This window comes from Orbicella franksi, chromosome 5 (assembly GCF_964199315.1).
Source record: "Orbicella franksi chromosome 5, jaOrbFran1.1, whole genome shotgun sequence".
Taxonomy (NCBI): Eukaryota; Metazoa; Cnidaria; class Anthozoa; order Scleractinia; family Merulinidae; genus Orbicella; species Orbicella franksi.
Window position 1 is genome coordinate 1,503,380 of NC_138149.1, and position 24,162 is coordinate 1,527,541.

The window sequence follows — 24,162 nt, forward strand, 5'->3', positions numbered from 1 at the left end:
TTCAGTTCGCAACCAATTAACAAATTGACACCTTGTCAGGGTGGGACGGTGGACAGTGTCCACTTTGTGATATTTCACCTTTTGTGCTGTGAAATTAACTTCACAGAAAAAAAAAAATCGTTTACATCAGAATATATTTCCTTATTATTGACGCTTTTTTTCCTTTTCTCATTTAATTAAAGGCCAAAATCCTGTTTTTTCCCCACAATTTCCAGTAATCCCAACTCCTCTCCACAGGATTTGAATGTAATTTAAATATGGCGGACTACACGTGAGTTTGTTGTTCTTGTCGGTAAATCTGTGTTCTCTTTCTGTACAACGCAAGATAATATAACAAAATCGGGATTTAATATCTGCGAGGATTCGGGCTTGGTATAGCTATATTGTAAACAATTTAACTTGTCGGTCGAGATCTTGTAGATTGGTTCATATTTTCAGAGTACATGGTGGTGATGCCTTCATGCTAGCACTGCTTATTTGTCCATGCATTGTAGAACAGTCACATTCTTCTGAAAACATGCCAAGAACAGATGTAACTTCTCAAAACCAATTGGGATTAGAGCTACAAAGTGACGAAAAGAAGCCACGAAAATCATGGAAATTAGCTGGTAAAGTTCTCCTTGGAGTTACTGGAGCCGCAGCTGTTGGACTTGTTCTTGTCACGACACCTTTTGTAACGCCAGCGCTGAGAACAATTTGTCTGCCTTATGTACCAGCGACTGAAAGACAAATTACTAATATATTGCACATGGCACAAGCTGTCAAAGGGCAAGGGTCAAAGTTGGTAGACTTAGGCAGTGGGGACGGGAGAGTGGTATTACAACTGCATTATTATAATCTATAATTACAAGAATTCTTCAGACCGGTATTCTTGGTTTTCATGTTATGTCATGGCTGCCATACTAGACGACATTAGCAAAACACGAAGGGTGAGGAGTGTGCGCTCCTCACCTCCAGGATTTCGTGCGGCCATTTTTTTCTCGCGGTTTTCTTTCGCGTCACGCACGACGGACTGAGCGAAAGAGGGACTACTTGTAGTCTACTAGTTAGCTAACTAGCTTCTTTTGATCATTCATCGCAGCTGCTAAGCCTTTGTTATTTGAATCTCCTGAGACCATCAATACAACTACTAGTATACTAATGAAGATGCTGCAATCTGTTTTGCTGAGCTATCTTACACCACTGACCATTCATCTCCAGTGGCCAGAGGTTGTTTACAAAATAATGGTGGCACTTTCTGGTTTCCCCCAAGTTTCCAAGGCTGGTTTATAAATTCAACTGGGAACCTTTCCAGTTGAAAACCACAACAGAAAGTGCTCACTAATTCTTTTTTGATTGTGATTGACAGGTAATTGCTGCTGCAAGGCAAGGTTACAAAGCGCATGGTTATGAACTCAACCAGTGGCTGGTTTGGTATTCAAGACTACAGGCCAGGCTACAAGGACTTAACCAAAAGGCTACATTTTCAAGGGCTGACTTGTGGAAGGTGAAAAGTGTAAAATTAAGCACCATTTAATGCTTCTATTTAATTGAAGGCATTCGACTGGAAAATACTGCAATGCCTGGGAGGGAAGACTAGGGGGGGGGGGGGTGCCTGTTGTAACCTTTAGGGGTTATTCATTCTTTTTTTTTTGCGAGTTTATGGACCTCGACTCTGCCTCAGTCCATAAACACACAAAAAAAGAACTTGGCCAATATCTAGCCATCTTGACTGCACACTTACATAACCCATATATATATATCTATTTGCCATATATAAATGTATTGCTGTTCATGTAAACAAGAGCATTGAGGATTTCTCCCTGGTGAACAAGTCAGTTATTCACAACACAAAACTAACCAGACTGTCCATTCCTTTGAAGGTTAAACTGACAACCTATGACACCATTGTAATATTTGGAGTCTCAGAAATGGTAATTATATATTTCAGTAGCATTTGCCTTCTTTTCTTTCCCATTCTTTGATTTTAATTTCTGACTAATTCTTTTATTTCTGTTTGGAATGCTTAGATGCAAAAACTGCAAGATAAATTTCAAGTGGAAATGAAGGATGATGCTCAAGTACTCGCTTGTCGTTTTCCATTACCAAACTGGAAACCAACGCAAGTGATTGAAGAGGGAATTGACAGTGTATGGCTATATCAGAAACCCAAACCGTGAATGATTCTGTATTTGTGACTAATCACTTTGGCAAAGTAAAGCACTTTGGTAATTTTCAAGAGCTACAGGCTGCCACATCTAGTCCATTTCTGTGCTAGTTTTTGCTACTGTGACATTTTTTTTGCCATCTGTGCCAGTAAATTTCCTCTGTCATTCCATTCTATAACTTCCATATAATGTATAGTTCCAGAAAATATCAATACCCATGCATCCAAGGAAGGTCAAAGGAAATTCCAAGGAGGAGGGGGGTTTCATAAGCCAAACTTTTTGATTAACAACAACGACGACAACAACTTTATTTACTCATACATTTACAGTTTTTTTTGTTTTTGAAGGAAGTGGGAGGGGTATAGATATGTTTTGGAACGACAGAATTTGCAAGTAAAAAAGTTCTCCCTGCAGTGGTACATTTCAAAATCATGCAAACCCCATTTATGAGAATCAATGAACCTTGAAGGGAAACAAATAAAACAGATCAAAATCATCCAGTCACAACCACAGACATGTGCACCACAGGGCTCAGCCTCGTTTAATATTCAGCACATACATGTTACAGAGCAACAAACTGCAATCTTTGCCTACATTTACATCAAGGAGATGATAGATAGACATTTGCTACTTAACAATCTTATGTGGAACTTAGCTCTGTCTTTCTTATGTCATGTAATTTGTACAATAGGAACAGAACTTAAAAAAAACAATAAGGTTGCTTGAAAATTACTGATGTATTGCTTAAAAAGCTTAGTTTTATTTAACTGTCCTTCCGACAAGATCATCTAATGGTGTGTTCTGAGAACAAGCCACAGTCATGAAGTGTCTCACATAGTGTTATTGTTAAAGTTCTTCAGCTGCCATGAAACACCAACAAGGCCTCAAGAGTCAGGCTCATATCTAGAATAAGAAAACAGCTAGAATGAGGGTCTTAAGGAACCAATACACTGTATACAAACTAATTCTGTTAGGGACATTTTCTACCAACCAAGACAGTTAGCTTTACACGCCCCTCATTGTTAACTGGAGGTGCATTGAGTAAATGGAGATAGTAGATGGGTGCAGATTCACATCCCTTCCTCCCACCTTCCAGTCACCCCTTCTGATCCCACTGGGAGTTTTAACCAAGTATCACTCAGGCACAGAATGATTCACAAGTACATAAAAATGTACATGTAGAATGTCATGTTATAATCTTAGCTTGACAATATTTTGCTGGATTATGACAGTACTTAAATTCTTCAGTATGAGCTGTTGACCTTGCTCCAAAACTATCCTAACATCGCTATAAATTTTAGCAAAGTCCACATCCTGGCCCGATTCCAAAATGGTATCAAAGTCTCTTGCAATTCTTCACAACAGGAGCCCATGTTCAGATATTTTCTAAACTTGGTAAATTTCATATTGATATTGTGGTCTTTTTACATACTTTGGCTCAGTGCTTTACTGAATATCAAAAATGCTAATAGTATCAAACCTTTCCAAGACCATATTTTCAATGTATTACTCACTTGCGTAATCGAGCTCGTAGATCTTTAATCTGATCATTCTTTGATGTTAACATCTGCTTCATATTCTTGTATTGAGTTGTTTCATTAAATTTCTTAGCAAGATCCTAAACAATAAGATAGATAATTACCACAATTATATGAACATGCTAGTGACTAAATTATTCTTAGGATATCTGTTCACATTGATCACCAACCTTTTCTGCTTCTTCTAGATCATGTTGAAGCTTCAAAATCTCATGCTGCAAAAAAGTTAAATTATAAATAAAATACATTTGAAAATTACAAAATTTCTCAAAGGTTTTTTAAGTAATATATCAAACATGAAAGACAATGTTTGACCACATTTCCATACACCAATATTTATAGCAGAGTATTTTTGATGAATTTTGAGATGTGTTCAAACAGGTCTTTCGTGTTTGATACATCTTCTCAATTGAAACTAAAACTAAGGACAAAATGGATAAATAAAACCGTAAAAAGTCTATGCTAATTAAGATCTTCTTATATTCAAACAATATCACAGTACTGTCCTGATTTCTCTTGTTTTAACTTGATTAATTATTACTGATTGTGAAAGATACAACTTGTAAATATTTACTTTGCAGTTAGTTAATTCCTCATGTAGTGATGCAGCTTGTGTAGACCCCCTTTCTTTAGACTGTGGAAAGAAAAAAAATTGCAAAAAGGGCTTCAGTGATGTGCAACAGTATGCTGTAACTATCAAAAAGTAATTTCAAAATTTCTCATTCAGTGGCCAGCATTGAAATTAACACAGTATTGATGAAATTTACCATTTTCAAATCTAGTTTGGCAGCAGCCATCTGTTCCTCAAGATCAGCTACTTCTTTACCATAGGACTGTATGTGAAAAATAAAATGTGAATATTAATATTAATTCACATTAACTTTGAAACCATCCACTCAGATATTGATGCATTGCCTGGCAAAAAACTGCTGGGCCATGCTGTGAAGAGCTAGTGTCCCATTCAGGAGAACTAGCTATTTGCCTTATTCCAAAATGGCCGCCATTTAAGTATTCTTTTGTTTACTTGCAAATTAGCCCTTGTTGCCTCGTTCTTAAACTCGATATTCAAAAGAATATTTTCCCTTAAACGAGGCAACAAGGGCACATTTTCAAGTAAACAAAAGAATAAAAAAATGGCGGCCATTTTGGAATAAGGTGTATACTCACGGGTTGCTTCAAGTTACAGAACCATGACTTAAATGGACACAATCATGAGGCTTTTGCTGCATTTTTGGTTAAAATGGCTTTAACATTATGGTGCACAACACTATGATTCATGCACATGCATGATAAGTACTTAGTACAGTATACAGAATACTGGGATGAAGATATTTAAGTGAATTTTTGAAGGGAGGACAGAGACGCAGTGATTTGTCCAAGACAAGTTAGAACTCAGAATTACTGTTGCATGCATATATGTGATTGCACCCGGCTTTGAAATATATAGCTTCTGAGTGCCTAGGTATTGATAGTAATTTATAACAGAACTAAACCACTATTTTTCAGTTTCTATTGATCTATATACATGCCTTGGTATTTTTCATTTTTGGAGCTCACACTAGAGTCCCTTGTGCTAACAGAGTGTGGGTTATCGTGGCTTGTACTATGTACACTGAGACTTTAAACACTAACTCCAGGGGAGGACTCTCAAAGAGGACGGGGGTGCTTGTCACAAATTTTGAAAAGAACACCTAGGAGGTGCCAAGATCCTGTTTTGTGGGCATGGCTTGAAATTTTTTTCACCCCTAAGATGTACTAAAACAACATAATAACTGAAACTAACTTTCTTCTGCTCAATACCCTAAAAGGTATTGTGAAAAGCTCTTGCTGTAGACCTTTTGGTGCTGACCATCTCAAGAGGTAACAAACCCGCTTTTTTAAGGGCCCATTAACCGATTTAGGCACGCGCTCGCGTGCGTTGCTAAGGAGGGTGAAATTTCACTTCCAGTTACTTATGTCAGCCTGAGTGCAGAAAATAAAAATAACTCAATAACTTCCAAATTCACTCACATTTTAGATGTTTTTCTTTGTGTTTCCCAAAATGCAAAGTAAAAAAAGTACAAGCAAAGACAAAATAAGAGAAAGACAGAAAAACAAGAGCAATAGAAAAAGAAAAACTAACTCCGGGTGGCTTTGTTTGATCTTACCAGGCGCACTTCCGGTTTCTTTAAATGCTAAAGGAAATACGGTTTTTCCTTAAATCCAGCCTTTTTTTGACAGATTTCGATTAAAGCCAACGTTGGAAACATAGCTATGCATTCCTTTTTTAAAATCATGCTTTTTTGAGAAAATTACGAAATTTTTAATATTTTGAAATTCTGTCAAAATCTGACCTTTCAGAAATGAAACAAAATCTATGCATAGCGTAACGAGGATTTAAATTAAAATATTAAATCAATGAAAAAAATTCCAATAAAGTAATTTGCCTGGGAGCCTTTGCGTTTTTTCAGTATTAGTCACATGACCATGGGCGTGGCCTGATGATGTCATCACTAGTGTTGCAACAACAACAACAACAACAACAACAATAACATTTTATTTGTACTCACAATTTATAAAATAATTACACTAAACATTAAATTAGTATAGAGTACTGCCTGCCCAAAATAACCATAAGGGCTAAAAAGAATGGGCAGACATTAGGTTACATAGATTATTTATACAGTTATCGGTCGGTTTTCATGTTGCTGATCATGAAAAAGTTAACACTCATGAAAATAACTCTGAACTAACTAAAAATGATGAGGTTATATGAGAATAAATTTTCCCTAGCAACGGCTCGAAAAGATCGGTTAATGGGCCCTTAACCCCTAGAAGATATGACGAGCCTTGTCAGATCTGTATCTTATGTACTGAACGCCTCACAAGATTACATGACACTACATACCTTGACATTTCCTTTGGCTTTTAAAGCTGCTTGGGTACTGTCAAGGTCAGCCTGAAGTCTACTTCTTTCTCCAATAACACTTGTTGCCTAAAATTCAAAGCTCAATTTAGCACTGTAAGAAATTTGCCAGTGATTATATCCTGTGGGGTGATACTTTGTGTTTGGTTGAAAATGTCCAAATCAGTTTCATCTTTACATTCTTGTCTCAGATAATACTTTTACATAGAGTGAAACCCTGTTGTAGGGCAATGACCTTTAAGCAATATAATTACTGTAGCTGCATTAAGGAGGTATCAGCCCTTCAATTGTTTATACTTAGCTCTTATTAACTGAGCAGGAGGTTTGTATGGGAGAATCTTGACTGAGGTCATGAGCACATGTACACACGACTGAGGTCAAGATTCTCCCATACAGACCAACTAAGCTTGGTCAATAAGATGTTTATTATATGGCACAAGAACAATTTAATTTGTTTAATGCAACTGGATTGTACTAACTGTCATTTTGCTTGCAAATGGCAATGAGCTGAACCTAATTTTGCCAAAGTTTGCTCCTCCTCTTTACCTTTTTTTCTCATCAGGCTTTTTGACACTTGCATTAACAAATATTGTTAGAAGAAAATAGTCCGTGTTTTTACATTTTAGTTTGCAGCTTTTTCAAAACATCACCGGTCTAGATGCTGATCTAGATGGGAAAATCTAGACCGCTTTCAATATTGATTTCAGCCAATCAAATTCACAAATTCCGTAGTTTCCAGTCCTTGTGAGACACAGCCATATAATAAATGTAATTATTTCTTACTGAGCACGTACCTTGCTTGGTGCACAGTGGAGCATAACATCACACAATAAAAAAAATATATTATTATTAATAGTTTTAAAAAATATAGTAATTATCAATTGCAACCAATTTACCTACCTTGCCTTCCAGGATTTTGATGCGATCCTTAAGTTTTGAATTTTCTTCATTCAAACGGTTGATTTCCTTGAAGAGATAAAGTAAAAAAAAAACAGACAATGTAGTATTAATAGCAAATTAACACTTCCAAGAATATACAAGAAAGCGAGTGGAAACTTGTCTGATTTGTCTTTAGTGTTATGATCTCCTTAAACAGGATGTGGAGATTCAAAAAGTGAACTACAAAAAGAAAACTTTCCCTGACAAAAAAGCGACTGTTACATTTTACATGTAGATATTACAGATTTAAAGCTGATATGATTCAATCAAAAAAATGTCATTAGAAAAATTATTGTTTCATTCTGAAACACAGCTGTCTGTGCTAAAACAAAGTGGTCAGTATTAAATATTGCTGCAGTACTCAATATCACCAAGGAACAAGACAGAAAAAATGTGACTAGCATTCACAACAATTGAAACATGCATTTGAGCTTAAAATAGCTCCTGAAGGCCATCAGTTAAATGTAGCTAGTTTACAACACAAGTTCATTTACTAACAAACGGGAAAAACAGTACTTTGAGAAAGAAAATTTCCCAATTGATAATTAAAATAATGCTGTACATATTGTTGTATATCATCAATGAAAGTGGGAAAGCTCTTTAAAAGACTATAACTTGAACTATAACATTCATCTACAATCATGAACAAATTTTTTTCATCAACATTACTAAACACGAGAAATGAATATGTCTATCTTCTGTCACCTTCTGCTGATCTCTAATCAGTTCTGTTAAGAGTTCTTTCTCTGACATTTGTAGGAGAATCATCTCACAAGCAGTTTGTAATGCAGACTTTTGTAAGCAATCTTAGAGCAATCAACCAAAGGCAATAATACTGAAGAAATTCTTATGGTGTAGCATTTAAGTATATCCAGCAAATACACAAAATGTTGCCATGGAGTTTTATGATCATTAGAACACCAAAGTTGTTTGTTAAATAGTAACCAATCAGTTTGTAGGAGAAATCTTGTTGTGGTTTGTGTTAGATGTGTACAGTCAGGCAATAATAGGGAAATAATTAGAAAATACGTTGTACTTCCTTTCAGTAAATTGAAATTTATGTAGAAACTACATGTAATGTTTTATTGGCAAAACTATCTATAAGCTTAATGAAGTCTAGGAAAAAGCAGAAACATAGGCTACAGAAGACACAGTCCACATAAATTATTTAATCAATGCAGAAGAAAGAACAATGAATGTGGACATATATTTGTGGTATTTTGTAACAAGAATAATGAATAATTAACAGTAAAACATTTAAACGGGTGATTTAAGACAAAGCTTATCATACACAGCCTGTGATGTGTCAACTAGAATCACAAAGACTTTCTTCATTACAAGTGTTCAGCCATTATAATCATGTCTAATTAAAAACAGGTTATTATGGATTATGCTGGTGTGAATCTATAATAAATACAAGGGAATATTTTAAAACTTTGGTCAAGAAACTTTTTAAGAATTAAACTATGTAATTCAGAAAGAAAATTGGTATGACTTTTAGTAATAAACTTGATCCTACAAGCAATACTCCAGTGAATTCAATATCTTTATTCATATTTCAAAATTATCAGAGTACATTAGTTTTTAGTAAGGCATAATTATATAGAGAATATTACATGGTTGTACTGAGATACGATCTTCAAGTCTTTCAAATATTTCACAAGTGAGCACAGTGAACGAGTGAAATATTTTTCAACAAGAGAAGAGAAATTTCTTATCTCCAAAAGACAAAGCATGTCATTTTCTTTTATTAAATAAAATTCTCACAATACATAACAAAGTTTTAGGCGAATTTCATAACATTTCCTACCACTTTGCCAAAAAATTACCAAAGATTCTTCAAAAGTTGTCTGAAGGCCAGATGAACATTTCTGAATATTTTCCAAACATTTTTCAAAGATTTCCAAATAACCGAGGATTGCCGTAGACTTCCGAAGAAAATGCAAAGATGTTTCGATCATACACTAAGTGATATCAAAAAGGATGTCACGCGAGTGTGGATAAAAATGATATCCTCACATGTGGGATATCATTTTCATCAATTTGCAACTACTCGGTATACCACGAAGTTTTATACAATAAAACTGCATATTACAAACTCTGGGAGCAAATTAAATTGATAACAAGAAGACTAGTAAAGAGAGAGTGGAGGTGTTGGACAGGCAATCCCCCATCCCTTATGTTGATAACAGAATAAATTGACTTCAAGACTTACCACCTGAAGTAATGCTGCCCCTCCACCTTCATTTAAAGGCTCTAGCTTGGGAACCTGTGACAACTTTGACAACTTAGACTGCAAAAAAATGTAATGATCAAATAAAATAAGAAAAACAAAATTCCAGCCTAAGAAAGACATGGACAATCAGCGATGCTGCCTCCTAAACAAATTCTCATATATTATTAGTTTCAGCAAACTACAAACTGTACCTGTGAAGTAGATGGGCCAGAAGAAAACTCTCTTTCTTCAAACTTTGCAATTTCACTTATTAGTTCTCTGCATCAACAAGGCAAACATTTGACATTTGGGTTATTAACAAAGGCATACCAACACAAAGCGGCATTTTAAATTTACCAATAGTGTTTTGGTATGAAAGTAGTTGAGAAACTACTTATTAATAAATACTGTATTTGGATCATGCCAGTAATACTTCAGGTTTCATGTTGTAATACATTGCACTTTTAATTCAATTCATTCAAATTATTTTTAAAAACCCATTCCTGCCACCTGTCCCACAGGATCAATGTACAAACCAGTACATGGTATTTAAAGTAAGTTTCGGATCCCTTTGTCACTTCTCAGTATCAACAGGATGACAAAATTTAATGGCCATTATCGAAAATTGTAATCCAAACTTACCTATTTTCTAGTTCAGATATATCAGCCTGTAGCTTGAGATGCCATTTCTCAGCCTGACTAAACACTTGTCTCAAAAGAAGTACATTAGTGTGTGCCACATTAATGAGTTCAGATTCTACTTCTCCCCTCACTACTGCACACAGGCCATCCAACATGTCTGTTACTTCATCCAAAGTATATGTGTCTTCCACAAGTCTGTGGAACACAGTTTTATCATCAAATCAACTAGCTAGCTGAGGGTTCTGTTATTTGGTTACCTGTGAGGGTTCTGTTATTTGGTTACATGGGCACTGCTATTAAAATAATACAGGACACCATCACCTGAGTATATGCAAAGTCTTGGATACTAGTCAAACTAACAACTACTGTTTACCGGTAGTTAAAAAATATATCCTAGACTTCAATTTATGCATTGCTTTTAATACCTGCTGTCTTTAAGTTCTTCAAAAGATGCATCTACCCCTCGAAGCCTCTGTCCTCGACTATAACGTGCAAACCTAAGATAGCTCACTACAGTCTGTTGGTGATGCTGATTCAGTCCAATATCCTACAATAAAGAAATAATTTAACAAGTCACAAGGCTGGTACCTTGGGTACCTAGGTCAGGTTAAGGGTGTTTTGACTTTTTCATGATTTCTGATGAGCATCTCGTCGCTTTAAATATACTAAATATCTCCCACTCTTCTCTTATTCTCTTTGGAACACCCTCTGACCTCACTTTTTAGCATAATAACATATTACACCCCATATTTGAGTAGATTTGGCAAAAAGGCAGATGCTCGAAGAGCTGTTAAAATGCATTGCCAATATTATGACCTGGTAATTCATTAACAATGCACAAAACAAGCAAAACCTTGCCCATTCAGGAGATTTCTCAAGAAAACTGCTAGGTTACTTTTGAATGTTTTATATCAATCGCCAGTGCAGCCTTTCAGTATCTAACAGACACTGTAAAACCTGGTATGCCAGCTGGGTACATAAAGCTGACATTGTACAATGTCGTACAACAAGCAACATAATACTAAAAGATTAGAACGTCAAACAAGACTTAAGCTTAACTATATGCCAGTCATGTAGCTAGTACTGGATCTGGAATTCGTGCATTAAAGGAATATTTTTCTCTTCAAGAAAAGCAACAACACTGATTTTGTTAGCTTCCTTGGACTTAACGAGTTTGTGGCTTTCCCTCGGTAACACATTTAACAGCAAAGCTAAAACAATTAACCTTAGCATTGAACGCTCAAAGTAAAGAGTTGTCAAAATTAAATATTATAAATTAATGGGACAGCTATCACAATAACGTTAGCTTAAATTATTCTCAAAGAAAAGAAAACATATTCGCCAACTAAAATTCAATTACTAAGCGCTACCAAATCCACTAATTTGATTGAATGAGTTTATCATAATACCGGATGAAATTCTAGCCGCATAGCTGATAGGCAACAAAAAACTAAGAAATTACTCACCATGACGGACAGCTTAGTTTGCCAGAGTACAGTATTCCTCTTTATTAAGTTCTAGGACGAATTTGTGGATTTGATGGCCGACCAGACCCGAGTAGAAGTAGAATTTTTTTATCTTTCATCAAATCCAAGGACGCCAATCGGCAGCCATAGCAAAACTAGCTTGGTAACCAGGCCGGTCATCGAGACTAAAGCACAGAATACCCAAGCTTTGCAGAGCATAAAAGCTTTTGTTCTTGGGCCATCGTAGTTTAACGAGGAATAAAACACAAATAGCGGTGATAAACATATTAAACTTACGCATTTTAATAACTTGACGTTTCGTATGCTACGCAACATACATTTTCAAAAGTGGAATAAAGACTAAGAAAAGCCATTTTCTCTTCGATGACCAATACTACGACCAAATAGATGGAGTAGCCATGGGTTCACCGTTAGGCACAGTTTTGGCGAACATTTTCATGTGTCACTTTGAAGAAAGATGGGTCACGAAAGGTCAAATTCGTCCGTCACCCTGGTATAGGTACGTTGATGACACTTTCACCATGTTTGACAGCAAAGACACTGCTAATGAGTTCCTGCGATATTTAAACAGTCGTCACGAGAGCATCAAATTTACTATTGATTTTGAACAAGACAATGAAATTCCTTTTTTAGACATCCTCATCAAACGCTGCCCAAACAACACTTTTGCCACATCCATCTACCGGAAAAAGACGTTTACTGGCCTTTATACTAAATGGGATTCCTTCACTCCACGCAAGTACAAAATAAATCTCATTCGTACACTTATTTATCGCTGTTACCGAATTTGCTCCTCCGCTTTCCTGCTTAAATCTGCCCTTGATGACCTTCGCAAACTCCTGCTTCAAAATGGCTACCCACAAGGTATTATCACTTACAACATTAACGACGTCCTAAACAGAAACAGAAACAAGCCAAGCAGCCCTGTCCCTACGGTTCCGAAGAAAGATATTATCCAGTCTTATTACCTTACTTAGGTGTACAAAGTGACCAAATCTCTAAGCGTCTGAAATCATGTGTATACAATTTCTGTTCATTTGTCAATCTTAAGATAATTTTTCAAAGCACTCGCCGAATCAAATCTTTCTTTCAGTATAAGGATCGTCTAAATCGTTCACAGAAATCTAAGGCCATTTATAAAGCTGCTTGCTGGGACTGCAGTGACTTTTACATAGGCAAAACAAAACGATAGGAAAACGGAACATTTCAGGGCTCTCACTAAGAATGACCCCAGATCAGCCATTGCCGACCATATGAAAGCCACAGTTCACAACATCAAGTGGGATCATTTTGATATTCTAGCTTCTGGTAAAACAGATTATCATTGTAAAATTAAAGAAACTTTGCTTATCCAAGAACTTATTAAGCCGGCTCTTAATGTAAACGTCAGCAGTGAGAAGCTGATACTTTATTAATAAGCTTAGGCTTTTATTGCTTTACTGTTAAGAAACAGATGTTTCTTAATCTCGTTTCCAGACCCCTTATTTACATTTCATATATAGTTTTCAAAAACTGTAGCGGTCTTTATTCCACTTTTGAAAATGTATGTTGCGTAACATACGAAACGTCAAGTTATTAAAATGCGTAAGTTTAATATGTTTGCAGGGTATGTACGCACAGTGCACACACACGTACAAAGTGCGAAGTTTAAAGAATTGACTTCATTTTTCATGCGTCTGTCCTGTTATTGATCATGAGTTTCGTCATAACATTGTCAAAGTAACTGTGGATCCACGAGACGATAGCCGAATGGAACCGCAGACTACTTTGATAATTTTATGACGAAATTCGTGATCAACAACAGGACAGACGTATGAAAAACTGACGTCAATTTGTTTTTTACGATAACAAATGGTCCGCTCTCGTTCGTTGCCGCATCGCCTAAATTATAAATTCATGTGTTTGTCCGCTTATTGACAATGAAAAATAGCCGATGAGCGCGCGAGAATTTCTGCAGTTATCGCAAAAAATTAGACTGACAATAGGTACGTTGATGTCTAGATTCGGAGGTCAAATGTGTCAACGGCTAAGGATCGAATTATAAATTTGAAGTTTACAACGGTAAATACAAAGACAGAAAAAGAATATAGTACATGTAACGTCAGAGTGCTAAAAAAAAATGTCAAAGTGCTGAGCTTCTTAAGAAACTGTGGTGTTCTAGTTTGCTGCTATACAAAGACAGAAAAAGAATATAGTACATGTAACGTCAGAGTGCTAAAAAAAAATGTCAAAGTGCTGAGCTTCTTAAGAAACTGTGGTGTTCTAGTTTGCTGCTTGATGTTTGATTGAGGTAAATTGTCCACGTCCGCGCGAAGCGAACCTTGAGAAGCTAACGTTTGGAGTGTTTGAGCTTAAGAACAAGAGTGGTAACAAACATGACCCCAAGTAAGAATAACTCCTGGTTCGAAGAGTTTACTTCAACTTGACGTTTCGTATGCATTATTTGAAACCAACCCTCAAAGAAAATCTGGCCAATCATTAAATCCGCCCAGAAATCATTGTGTTTTATATCAGACTTTGACGTACTCGACTGTGATCATAGCCTGAGGCCCCCACTTCTTGCTCTGTCGTGGGCGGTGCTGTTATAGAATTCTTTCCCTCGTGTACGTCAATATTGTCGAGATTTGGGCGTAAATGTCTTGTGAAGCCTTGTAATTGATAGTTGGGCAACAAACCTGAACTTTTCCGCATTCCTTTCGTCCGCAATGTACTCGACTTTTCGATTGTTGCCGGTTGCATGACAATAAACGGAATGTACCCGAGGTACCTGGTTGATGCTAAATTAGTTTCTCTCTAGTAAATTGGTAGTAATTCATTGGCATCGTTTAGGAGAATCTACTTGTTTACATGATTGCCTGCTACCTGTCACGACATTTCTTGGTACTACCTGTCCGGGATATAATTTATTTCTGTTTGATTGACACTTGTTAGTACATTAAAATTTTTTTATTTCCAGTTTACTTGTAAAGGGCACTCGCGAAGAGACTTGTGCGAAAGGAATTTTTTCATCCAGTTTTTCGATCCCTGTTTTAGTCTTTCTGGCTTTCCATATGTTGGCTTTTCCCAGATCGAATCCTCTTGGAGCAGCGAGTTCCTTCGTCCCGTTTACTAGAAATTTGCTTCCAGCTATTGCACCACGTAACCAACATTACCATGTGATGGGATAAAATCTACGGTGGATTCTGGCCTATCGTGGTGACGCCACAAGGGAGATTTTTTGTATTCGATTTTGGGCTCGCTGGTTTAACACCGCATTGCAATATATTCAGTATTGTTAAAACTTGAAATTGTGGCTAGAAGAATTTTTCCAAGGTAGGATGGAGAGGTTTCTTTTTAGGGGTAGAAGAAAAACAGCGGATAAAGTTTTGACTTTTCTTAACTTTGTCATAACACTTACGCCAGGCCTAGGGTCTGTTGTTGCATTCAGTCGGCGGTATGTTATCCGGGTATTTTTGTAAAAAAAAAAAAAGAGAGAGTTATAACAAACAACCAGGGCTTGAAGGCTACAAAAGGGTGTAGCTACAATTCTTTGACACAAAAGCACCTGACGCCGAAACGCGTTGTAAAAGTAAGTTTAAATCGGTCTGCAAAGACGCTGTGCCTACTGAGAGATGATCAGTGACACAAGTGTTGTTGTTGTTATTGTTTTTTAGAAAGAAAAACTTAAATTTCTGTTTTAGTGAGATTCTGGATTTTTAAAATTTTACATTTCTTGTACTTTGATTCTTTTGTTGTGATATTTTTCGAGTTAAAATTTGAAGCTGCTCTATACAGGCCCGGAAACTTTCTCGGGACCACAAATGATCCCGGCGGGGGCCCGTTTCTTGAGGGTCCTGAAAAGTTTCCGCACCCGGAAAGCCGTAGCGAAGAAGTTTCAGGCGTATACACCTTTCTGTTTTTAGATACAAATTAACTAAAAATGACTTTGCAGACCCGAAAAGTTTCCGGGGCTTTAAAATGAGCGAGAGATAATTCGAAACCACTGCGTTATCTTATTAAAAATGTAACAATAAAAATGCCGTAAAAGATAACGCTTTCCGCTAGCAGGCCGGAGGACCGAAAATTCCAAACTTTTTAATAACGATTCCAGTTCAAAGTTCGTTATCACATTGCAGGTTTCTTTTTGTCGAAAAAGAAAAACTTACACCTAGAATACAATCACCATAATTACAGCATAACACATACCGTATAAACTGATGAAGCAACAATGCATCTTGACAAAAGTAGTAGCATAATTATGCAAAGTATCATTTGGTCCGAAAAAACGATGAAACGGAGAGTAAACAAACAAGTTAAAACCACCGATAATGTTCAAATCTACAGAAATGACAGTCGTAACCGTAATGAGTTTGCCCATAAACCTCCACCATCTTTAAAGCCGTTCACAACTGTGATTTGGAGGCCATTAACTGTTTACCTAAACAGCAATAATTCAAACAAGTGAAAGCGATACGTGAATAATAAATCAAGTCAATCACGAAGGAGAGAAACGAAACCAACTCGTATTAATAAAACCATTTTTCCTGGAGCAATGTACATCTCGCCTTTTGTGCCTACCTCATCTCTTCCTCGAGTGGGTAGGATTGCCGTCACCTTACAATAACGTAACTGACTGCGGAATACACAGGAAGCTATAAACTTCTGTTTCCCGTGGACTTGTTGTCTTAGGGAAGATGTTGCAGATTTGCAGCTGTCAAAATTTGACTTAACTTTCTATTCAAAAGCCGTAATCTTTTCTACTTTAGCCAAACAGGAAAATAACTGGCAGTCTCCACCTCTTTTATTCCTCTGTCTTAGTTTTGTTTTTACTGTATTTCCTTCACTGTAAAAAGGCCTGTGGTGCTGGACCATCCTCGAGGTATCGTCAATAAACTCAGGCATGTTCTCCAAATTCTTGCCCAAGTTCAGTCGTTATGCACACAACCATCAATCTTAACATTGATAAAAACTGCGAAAGACAATATGAAAAACCCAACGTTGCAGTAATAAATTTTGGTACGGGAGACTTTCGTTCTGTAACAAAGTTTGAAAGCTGAACTTCGTATTTGTTCAAATTTGGTGTTTTTATTTAACAAAGTAATACTAAGAAAAAATGTTTGACCCCCAAAATATGTATATTTCATTACTCCGGTCTAAAAATCTCAATTCACTGCAGTACACGTCATTTTAAAACTAAAGGTTAAAACTGATGAAATTTCTTTATTTTCTCAGGGGCGAAGCAGCAGTAGCCCAGGGGCAGTATCAGTAATCGGTGGATCAGGTAAGTTAAGGCCTGCTGAGAAAGTTCATTAAGTTGATGGGTGACTGGGGCTGCACGTGTGATCTCCTCCCGAGTAAAGAGTAAAGAGTAAAGAGTAAAGAGTAAAGAGTAAAGAGTAAAGAGTAAAGAGTAAAGAGTAAAGAGTAAAGAGTAAAGAGTAAAGAGTAAAGAGTAAAGAGTAAAGAGTAAAGAGTAAAGAGTAAAGAGTAAAGAGTAAAGAGTAAAGAGTAAAGAGTAAAGAGTAAAGAGTAAAGAGTAAAGAGTAAAGAGTAAAGAGTAAAGAGTAAAGAGTAAAGAGTAAAGAGTAAAGAGTAAAGAGTAAAGAGTAAAGAGTAAAGAGTAAAGAGTAAAGAGTAAAGAGTAAAGAGTAAAGAGTAAAGAGTAAAGAGTAAAGAGTAAAGAGTAAAGAGTAAAGAGTAAAGAGTAAAGAGTAAAGAGTAAAGAGTAAAGAGTAAAGAGTAAAGAGTAAAGAGTAAAGAGTAAAGAGTAAAGAGTAAAGAGTAAAGAGTAAAGAGTAAAGAGTAAAGAGTAAAGAGTAAAGAGTAAAGAGTAAAGAGTAAAGAGTAAAGAGTAAAGAGTAAAGAGTAAAGAGTAAAGAGTAAAGAGTAAAGAGTAAAGAGTAAAGAGTAAAGAGTAAAGAGTAAAGAGTAAAGAGTAAAGAGTAAAGAGTAAAGAGTAAAGAGTAAAGAGTAAAGAGTAAAGAGTAAAGAGTAAAGAGTAAAGAGTAAAGAGTAAAGAGTAAAGAGTAAAGAGTAAAGAGTAAAGAGTAAAGAGTAAAGAGTAAAGAGTAAAGAGTAAAGAGTAAAGAGTAAAGAGTAAAGAGTAAAGAGTAAAGAGTAAAGAGTAAAGAGTAAAGAGTAAAGAGTAAAGAGTAAAGAGTAAAGAGTAAAGAGTAAAGAGTAAAGAGTAAAGAGTAAAGAGTAAAGAGTAAAGAGTAAAGAGTAAAGAGTAAAGAGTAAAGAGTAAAGAGTAAAGAGTAAAGAGTAAAGAGTAAAGAGTAAAGAGTAAAGAGTAAAGAGTAAAGAGTAAAGAGTAAAGAGTAAAGAGTAAAGAGTAAAGAGTAAAGAGTAAAGAGTAAAGAGTAAAGAGTAAAGAGTAAAGAGTAAAGAGTAAAGAGTAAAGAGTAAAGAGTAAAGAGTAAAGAGTAAAGAGTAAAGAGTAAAGAGTAAAGAGTAAAGAGTAAAGAGTAAAGAGTAAAGAGTAAAGAGTAAAGAGTAAAGAGTAAAGAGTAAAGAGTAAAGAGTAAAGAGTAAAGAGTAAAGAGTAAAGAGTAAAGAGTAAAGAGTAAAGAGTAAAGAGTAAAGAGTAAAGAGTAAAGAGTAAAGAGTAAAGAGTAAAGAGTAAAGAGTAAAGAGTAAAGAGTAAAGAGTAAAGAGTAAAGAGTAAAGAGTAAAGAGTAAAGAGTAAAGAGTAAAGAGTAAAGAGTAAAGAGTAAAGAGTAAAGAGTAAAGAGTAAAGAGTAAAGAGTAAAGAGTAAAGAGTAAAGAGTAAAGAGTAAAGAGTAAAGAGTAAAGAGTAAAGAGTAAAGAGTAAAGAGTAAAGAGTAAAGAGTAAAGAGTAAAGAGTAAAGAGTAAAGAGTAAAGAGTAAAGAGTAAAGAGTAAAGAGTAAAGAGTAAAGAGTAAAGAGTAAAGAGTAAAGAGTAAAGAGTAAAGAGTAAAGAGTAAAGAGTAAAGAGTAAAGAGTAAAGAGTAAAGAGTAAAGAGTAAAGAGTAAAGAGTAAAGAGTAAAGAGTAAAGAGTAAAGAGTAAAGAGTAAAGAGTAAAGAGTAAAGAGTAAAGAGTAAAGAGTAAAGAGTAAAGAGTAAAGAGTAAAGAGTAAAGAGTAAAGAGTAAAGAGTAAAGAGTAAAGAGTAAAGAGTAAAGAGTAAAGAGTAAAGAGTAAAGAGTAAAGAGTAAAGAGTAAAGAGTAAAGAGTAAAGAGTAAAGAGTAAAGAGTAAAGAGTAAAGAGTAAAGAGTAAAGAGTAAAGAGTAAAGAGTAAAGAGTAAAGAGTAAAGAGTAAAGAGTAAAGAGTAAAGAGTAAAGAGTAAAGAGTAAAGAGTAAAGAGTAAAGAGTAAAGAGTAAAGAGTAAAGAGTAAAGAGTAAAGAGTAAAGAGTAAAGAGTAAAGAGTAAAGAGTAAAGAGTAAAGAGTAAAGAGTAAAGAGTAAAGAGTAAAGAGTAAAGAGTAAAGAGTAAAGAGTAAAGAGTAAAGAGTAAAGAGTAAAGAGTAAAGAGTAAAGAGTAAAGAGTAAAGAGTAAAGAGTAAAGAGTAAAGAGTAAAGAGTAAAGAGTAAAGAGTAAAGAGTAAAGAGTAAAGAGTAAAGAGTAAAGAGTAAAGAGTAAAGAGTAAAGAGTAAAGAGTAAAGAGTAAAGAGTAAAGAGTAAAGAGTAAAGAGTAAAGAGTAAAGAGTAAAGAGTAAAGAGTAAAGAGTAAAGAGTAAAGAGTAAAGAGTAAAGAGTAAAGAGTAAAGAGTAAAGAGTAAAGAGTAAAGAGTAAAGAGTAAAGAGTAAAGAGTAAAGAGTAAAGAGTAAAGAGTAAAGAGTAAAGAGTAAAGAGTAAAGAGTAAAGAGTAAAGAGTAAAGAGTAAAGAGTAAAGAGTAAAGAGTAAAGAGTAAAGAGTAAAGAGTAAAGAGTAAAGAGTAAAGAGTAAAGAGTAAAGAGTAAAGAGTAAAGAGTAAAGAGTAAAGAGTAAAGAGTAAAGAGTAAAGAGTAAAGAGTAAAGAGTAAAGAGTAAAGAGTAAAGAGTAAAGAGTAAAGAGTAAAGAGTAAAGAGTAAAGAGTAAAGAGTAAAGAGTAAAGAGTAAAGAGTAAAGAGTAAAGAGTAAAGAGTAAAGAGTAAAGAGTAAAGAGTAAAGAGTAAAGAGTAAAGAGTAAAGAGTAAAGAGTAAAGAGTAAAGAGTAAAGAGTAAAGAGTAAAGAGTAAAGAGTAAAGAGTAAAGAGTAAAGAGTAAAGAGTAAAGAGTAAAGAGTAAAGAGTAAAGAGTAAAGAGTAAAGAGTAAAGAGTAAAGAGTAAAGAGTAAAGAGTAAAGAGTAAAGAGTAAAGAGTAAAGAGTAAAGAGTAAAGAGTAAAGAGTAAAGAGTAAAGAGTAAAGAGTAAAGAGTAAAGAGTAAAGAGTAAAGAGTAAAGAGTAAAGAGTAAAGAGTAAAGAGTAAAGAGTAAAGAGTAAAGAGTAAAGAGTAAAGAGTAAAGAGTAAAGAGTAAAGAGTAAAGAGTAAAGAGTAAAGAGTAAAGAGTAAAGAGTAAAGAGTAAAGAGTAAAGAGTAAAGAGTAAAGAGTAAAGAGTAAAGAGTAAAGAGTAAAGAGTAAAGAGTAAAGAGTAAAGAGTAAAGAGTAAAGAGTAAAGAGTAAAGAGTAAAGAGTAAAGAGTAAAGAGTAAAGAGTAAAGAGTAAAGAGTAAAGAGTAAAGAGTAAAGAGTAAAGAGTAAAGAGTAAAGAGTAAAGAGTAAAGAGTAAAGAGTAAAGAGTAAAGAGTAAAGAGTAAAGAGTAAAGAGTAAAGAGTAAAGAGTAAAGAGTAAAGAGTAAAGAGTAAAGAGTAAAGAGTAAAGAGTAAAGAGTAAAGAGTAAAGAGTAAAGAGTAAAGAGTAAAGAGTAAAGAGTAAAGAGTAAAGAGTAAAGAGTAAAGAGTAAAGAGTAAAGAGTAAAGAGTAAAGAGTAAAGAGTAAAGAGTAAAGAGTAAAGAGTAAAGAGTAAAGAGTAAAGAGTAAAGAGTAAAGAGTAAAGAGTAAAGAGTAAAGAGTAAAGAGTAAAGAGTAAAGAGTAAAGAGTAAAGAGTAAAGAGTAAAGAGTAAAGAGTAAAGAGTAAAGAGTAAAGAGTAAAGAGTAAAGAGTAAAGAGTAAAGAGTAAAGAGTAAAGAGTAAAGAGTAAAGAGTAAAGAGTAAAGAGTAAAGAGTAAAGAGTAAAGAGTAAAGAGTAAAGAGTAAAGAGTAAAGAGTAAAGAGTAAAGAGTAAAGAGTAAAGAGTAAAGAGTAAAGAGTAAAGAGTAAAGAGTAAAGAGTAAAGAGTAAAGAGTAAAGAGTAAAGAGTAAAGAGTAAAGAGTAAAGAGTAAAGAGTAAAGAGTAAAGAGTAAAGAGTAAAGAGTAAAGAGTAAAGAGTAAAGAGTAAAGAGTAAAGAGTAAAGAGTAAAGAGTAAAGAGTAAAGAGTAAAGAGTAAAGAGTAAAGAGTAAAGAGTAAAGAGTAAAGAGTAAAGAGTAAAGAGTAAAGAGTAAAGAGTAAAGAGTAAAGAGTAAAGAGTAAAGAGTAAAGAGTAAAGAGTAAAGAGTAAAGAGTAAAGAGTAAAGAGTAAAGAGTAAAGAGTAAAGAGTAAAGAGTAAAGAGTAAAGAGTAAAGAGTAAAGAGTAAAGAGTAAAGAGTAAAGAGTAAAGAGTAAAGAGTAAAGAGTAAAGAGTAAAGAGTAAAGAGTAAAGAGTAAAGAGTAAAGAGTAAAGAGTAAAGAGTAAAGAGTAAAGAGTAAAGAGTAAAGAGTAAAGAGTAAAGAGTAAAGAGTAAAGAGTAAAGAGTAAAGAGTAAAGAGTAAAGAGTAAAGAGTAAAGAGTAAAGAGTAAAGAGTAAAGAGTAAAGAGTAAAGAGTAAAGAGTAAAGAGTAAAGAGTAAAGAGTAAAGAGTAAAGAGTAAAGAGTAAAGAGTAAAGAGTAAAGAGTAAAGAGTAAAGAGTAAAGAGTAAAGAGTAAAGAGTAAAGAGTAAAGAGTAAAGAGTAAAGAGTAAAGAGTAAAGAGTAAAGAGTAAAGAGTAAAGAGTAAAGAGTAAAGAGTAAAGAGTAAAGAGTAAAGAGTAAAGAGTAAAGAGTAAAGAGTAAAGAGTAAAGAGTAAAGAGTAAAGAGTAAAGAGTAAAGAGTAAAGAGTAAAGAGTAAAGAGTAAAGAGTAAAGAGTAAAGAGTAAAGAGTAAAGAGTAAAGAGTAAAGAGTAAAGAGTAAAGAGTAAAGAGTAAAGAGTAAAGAGTAAAGAGTAAAGAGTAAAGAGTAAAGAGTAAAGAGTAAAGAGTAAAGAGTAAAGAGTAAAGAGTAAAGAGTAAAGAGTAAAGAGTAAAGAGTAAAGAGTAAAGAGTAAAGAGTAAAGAGTAAAGAGTAAAGAGTAAAGAGTAAAGAGTAAAGAGTAAAGAGTAAAGAGTAAAGAGTAAAGAGTAAAGAGTAAAGAGTAAAGAGTAAAGAGTAAAGAGTAAAGAGTAAAGAGTAAAGAGTAAAGAGTAAAGAGTAAAGAGTAAAGAGTAAAGAGTAAAGAGTAAAGAGTAAAGAGTAAAGAGTAAAGAGTAAAGAGTAAAGAGTAAAGAGTAAAGAGTAAAGAGTAAAGAGTAAAGAGTAAAGAGTAAAGAGTAAAGAGTAAAGAGTAAAGAGTAAAGAGTAAAGAGTAAAGAGTAAAGAGTAAAGAGTAAAGAGTAAAGAGTAAAGAGTAAAGAGTAAAGAGTAAAGAGTAAAGAGTAAAGAGTAAAGAGTAAAGAGTAAAGAGTAAAGAGTAAAGAGTAAAGAGTAAAGAGTAAAGAGTAAAGAGTAAAGAGTAAAGAGTAAAGAGTAAAGAGTAAAGAGTAAAGAGTAAAGAGTAAAGAGTAAAGAGTAAAGAGTAAAGAGTAAAGAGTAAAGAGTAAAGAGTAAAGAGTAAAGAGTAAAGAGTAAAGAGTAAAGAGTAAAGAGTAAAGAGTAAAGAGTAAAGAGTAAAGAGTAAAGAGTAAAGAGTAAAGAGTAAAGAGTAAAGAGTAAAGAGTAAAGAGTAAAGAGTAAAGAGTAAAGAGTAAAGAGTAAAGAGTAAAGAGTAAAGAGTAAAGAGTAAAGAGTAAAGAGTAAAGAGTAAAGAGTAAAGAGTAAAGAGTAAAGAGTAAAGAGTAAAGAGTAAAGAGTAAAGAGTAAAGAGTAAAGAGTAAAGAGTAAAGAGTAAAGAGTAAAGAGTAAAGAGTAAAGAGTAAAGAGTAAAGAGTAAAGAGTAAAGAGTAAAGAGTAAAGAGTAAAGAGTAAAGAGTAAAGAGTAAAGAGTAAAGAGTAAAGAGTAAAGAGTAAAGAGTAAAGAGTAAAGAGTAAAGAGTAAAGAGTAAAGAGTAAAGAGTAAAGAGTAAAGAGTAAAGAGTAAAGAGTAAAGAGTAAAGAGTAAAGAGTAAAGAGTAAAGAGTAAAGAGTAAAGAGTAAAGAGTAAAGAGTAAAGAGTAAAGAGTAAAGAGTAAAGAGTAAAGAGTAAAGAGTAAAGAGTAAAGAGTAAAGAGTAAAGAGTAAAGAGTAAAGAGTAAAGAGTAAAGAGTAAAGAGTAAAGAGTAAAGAGTAAAGAGTAAAGAGTAAAGAGTAAAGAGTAAAGAGTAAAGAGTAAAGAGTAAAGAGTAAAGAGTAAAGAGTAAAGAGTAAAGAGTAAAGAGTAAAGAGTAAAGAGTAAAGAGTAAAGAGTAAAGAGTAAAGAGTAAAGAGTAAAGAGTAAAGAGTAAAGAGTAAAGAGTAAAGAGTAAAGAGTAAAGAGTAAAGAGTAAAGAGTAAAGAGTAAAGAGTAAAGAGTAAAGAGTAAAGAGTAAAGAGTAAAGAGTAAAGAGTAAAGAGTAAAGAGTAAAGAGTAAAGAGTAAAGAGTAAAGAGTAAAGAGTAAAGAGTAAAGAGTAAAGAGTAAAGAGTAAAGAGTAAAGAGTAAAGAGTAAAGAGTAAAGAGTAAAGAGTAAAGAGTAAAGAGTAAAGAGTAAAGAGTAAAGAGTAAAGAGTAAAGAGTAAAGAGTAAAGAGTAAAGAGTAAAGAGTAAAGAGTAAAGAGTAAAGAGTAAAGAGTAAAGAGTAAAGAGTAAAGAGTAAAGAGTAAAGAGTAAAGAGTAAAGAGTAAAGAGTAAAGAGTAAAGAGTAAAGAGTAAAGAGTAAAGAGTAAAGAGTAAAGAGTAAAGAGTAAAGAGTAAAGAGTAAAGAGTAAAGAGTAAAGAGTAAAGAGTAAAGAGTAAAGAGTAAAGAGTAAAGAGTAAAGAGTAAAGAGTAAAGAGTAAAGAGTAAAGAGTAAAGAGTAAAGAGTAAAGAGTAAAGAGTAAAGAGTAAAGAGTAAAGAGTAAAGAGTAAAGAGTAAAGAGTAAAGAGTAAAGAGTAAAGAGTAAAGAGTAAA

At 34.2% G+C, this 24,162-nt stretch overlaps 2 protein-coding genes across 2 annotated transcripts; one reads left to right on the forward strand and one right to left on the reverse strand.

Moving 5' to 3' along the window:
- Positions 1–37: 37 nt before the first annotated feature.
- LOC145488494 (ATP synthase subunit C lysine N-methyltransferase-like) lies at positions 38–2,170 on the forward strand. Its single transcript, XM_081467371.1, has 5 exons — positions 38–271; positions 439–814; positions 1,349–1,486; positions 1,863–1,913; positions 2,010–2,170. Exons 1-5 carry the CDS (start codon positions 258–260, stop codon positions 2,157–2,159), a joined length of 729 nt encoding a protein of 242 aa, XP_081323497.1. The 5' UTR covers positions 38–257; the 3' UTR covers positions 2,160–2,170.
- Positions 2,171–2,192: 22 nt separating this feature from the next.
- Positions 2,193–12,837, reverse strand: LOC145488493 (leucine zipper transcription factor-like protein 1). The gene is made up of 12 exons (XM_081467370.1): positions 11,853–12,837; positions 10,812–10,933; positions 10,387–10,581; positions 9,957–10,023; positions 9,745–9,822; positions 7,491–7,556; positions 6,573–6,659; positions 4,453–4,518; positions 4,260–4,319; positions 3,856–3,900; positions 3,662–3,765; positions 2,193–3,050 (listed from the first exon to the last, which is right to left on the reverse strand). The coding sequence occupies exons 1-12, from the start codon at positions 11,853–11,855 to the stop codon at positions 3,032–3,034; spliced, it is 912 nt and encodes a 303-aa protein (XP_081323496.1). The 5' UTR covers positions 11,856–12,837; the 3' UTR covers positions 2,193–3,031.
- Positions 12,838–24,162: the final 11,325 nt, after the last annotated feature.

Bases quoted from the DNA above. Each gene is read 5' to 3' on its own strand.
- LOC145488494 (XM_081467371.1), top strand. The intron at 815-1,348 runs GTATTACAACTG...TGTGATTGACAG, and splicing joins GCAGTGGGGACGGGAGAGTG to GTAATTGCTGCTGCAAGGCA. The intron at 1,487-1,862 runs GTGAAAAGTGTA...ATTCCTTTGAAG, and splicing joins CAAGGGCTGACTTGTGGAAG to GTTAAACTGACAACCTATGA.
- LOC145488493 (XM_081467370.1), bottom strand. The intron at 10,582-10,811 runs GTATTAAAAGCA...TGTGTTCCACAG, and splicing joins GAAGAACTTAAAGACAGCAG to ACTTGTGGAAGACACATATA. The intron at 4,320-4,452 runs GTAAATTTCATC...TTCTTTCCACAG, and splicing joins CCAAACTAGATTTGAAAATG to TCTAAAGAAAGGGGGTCTAC.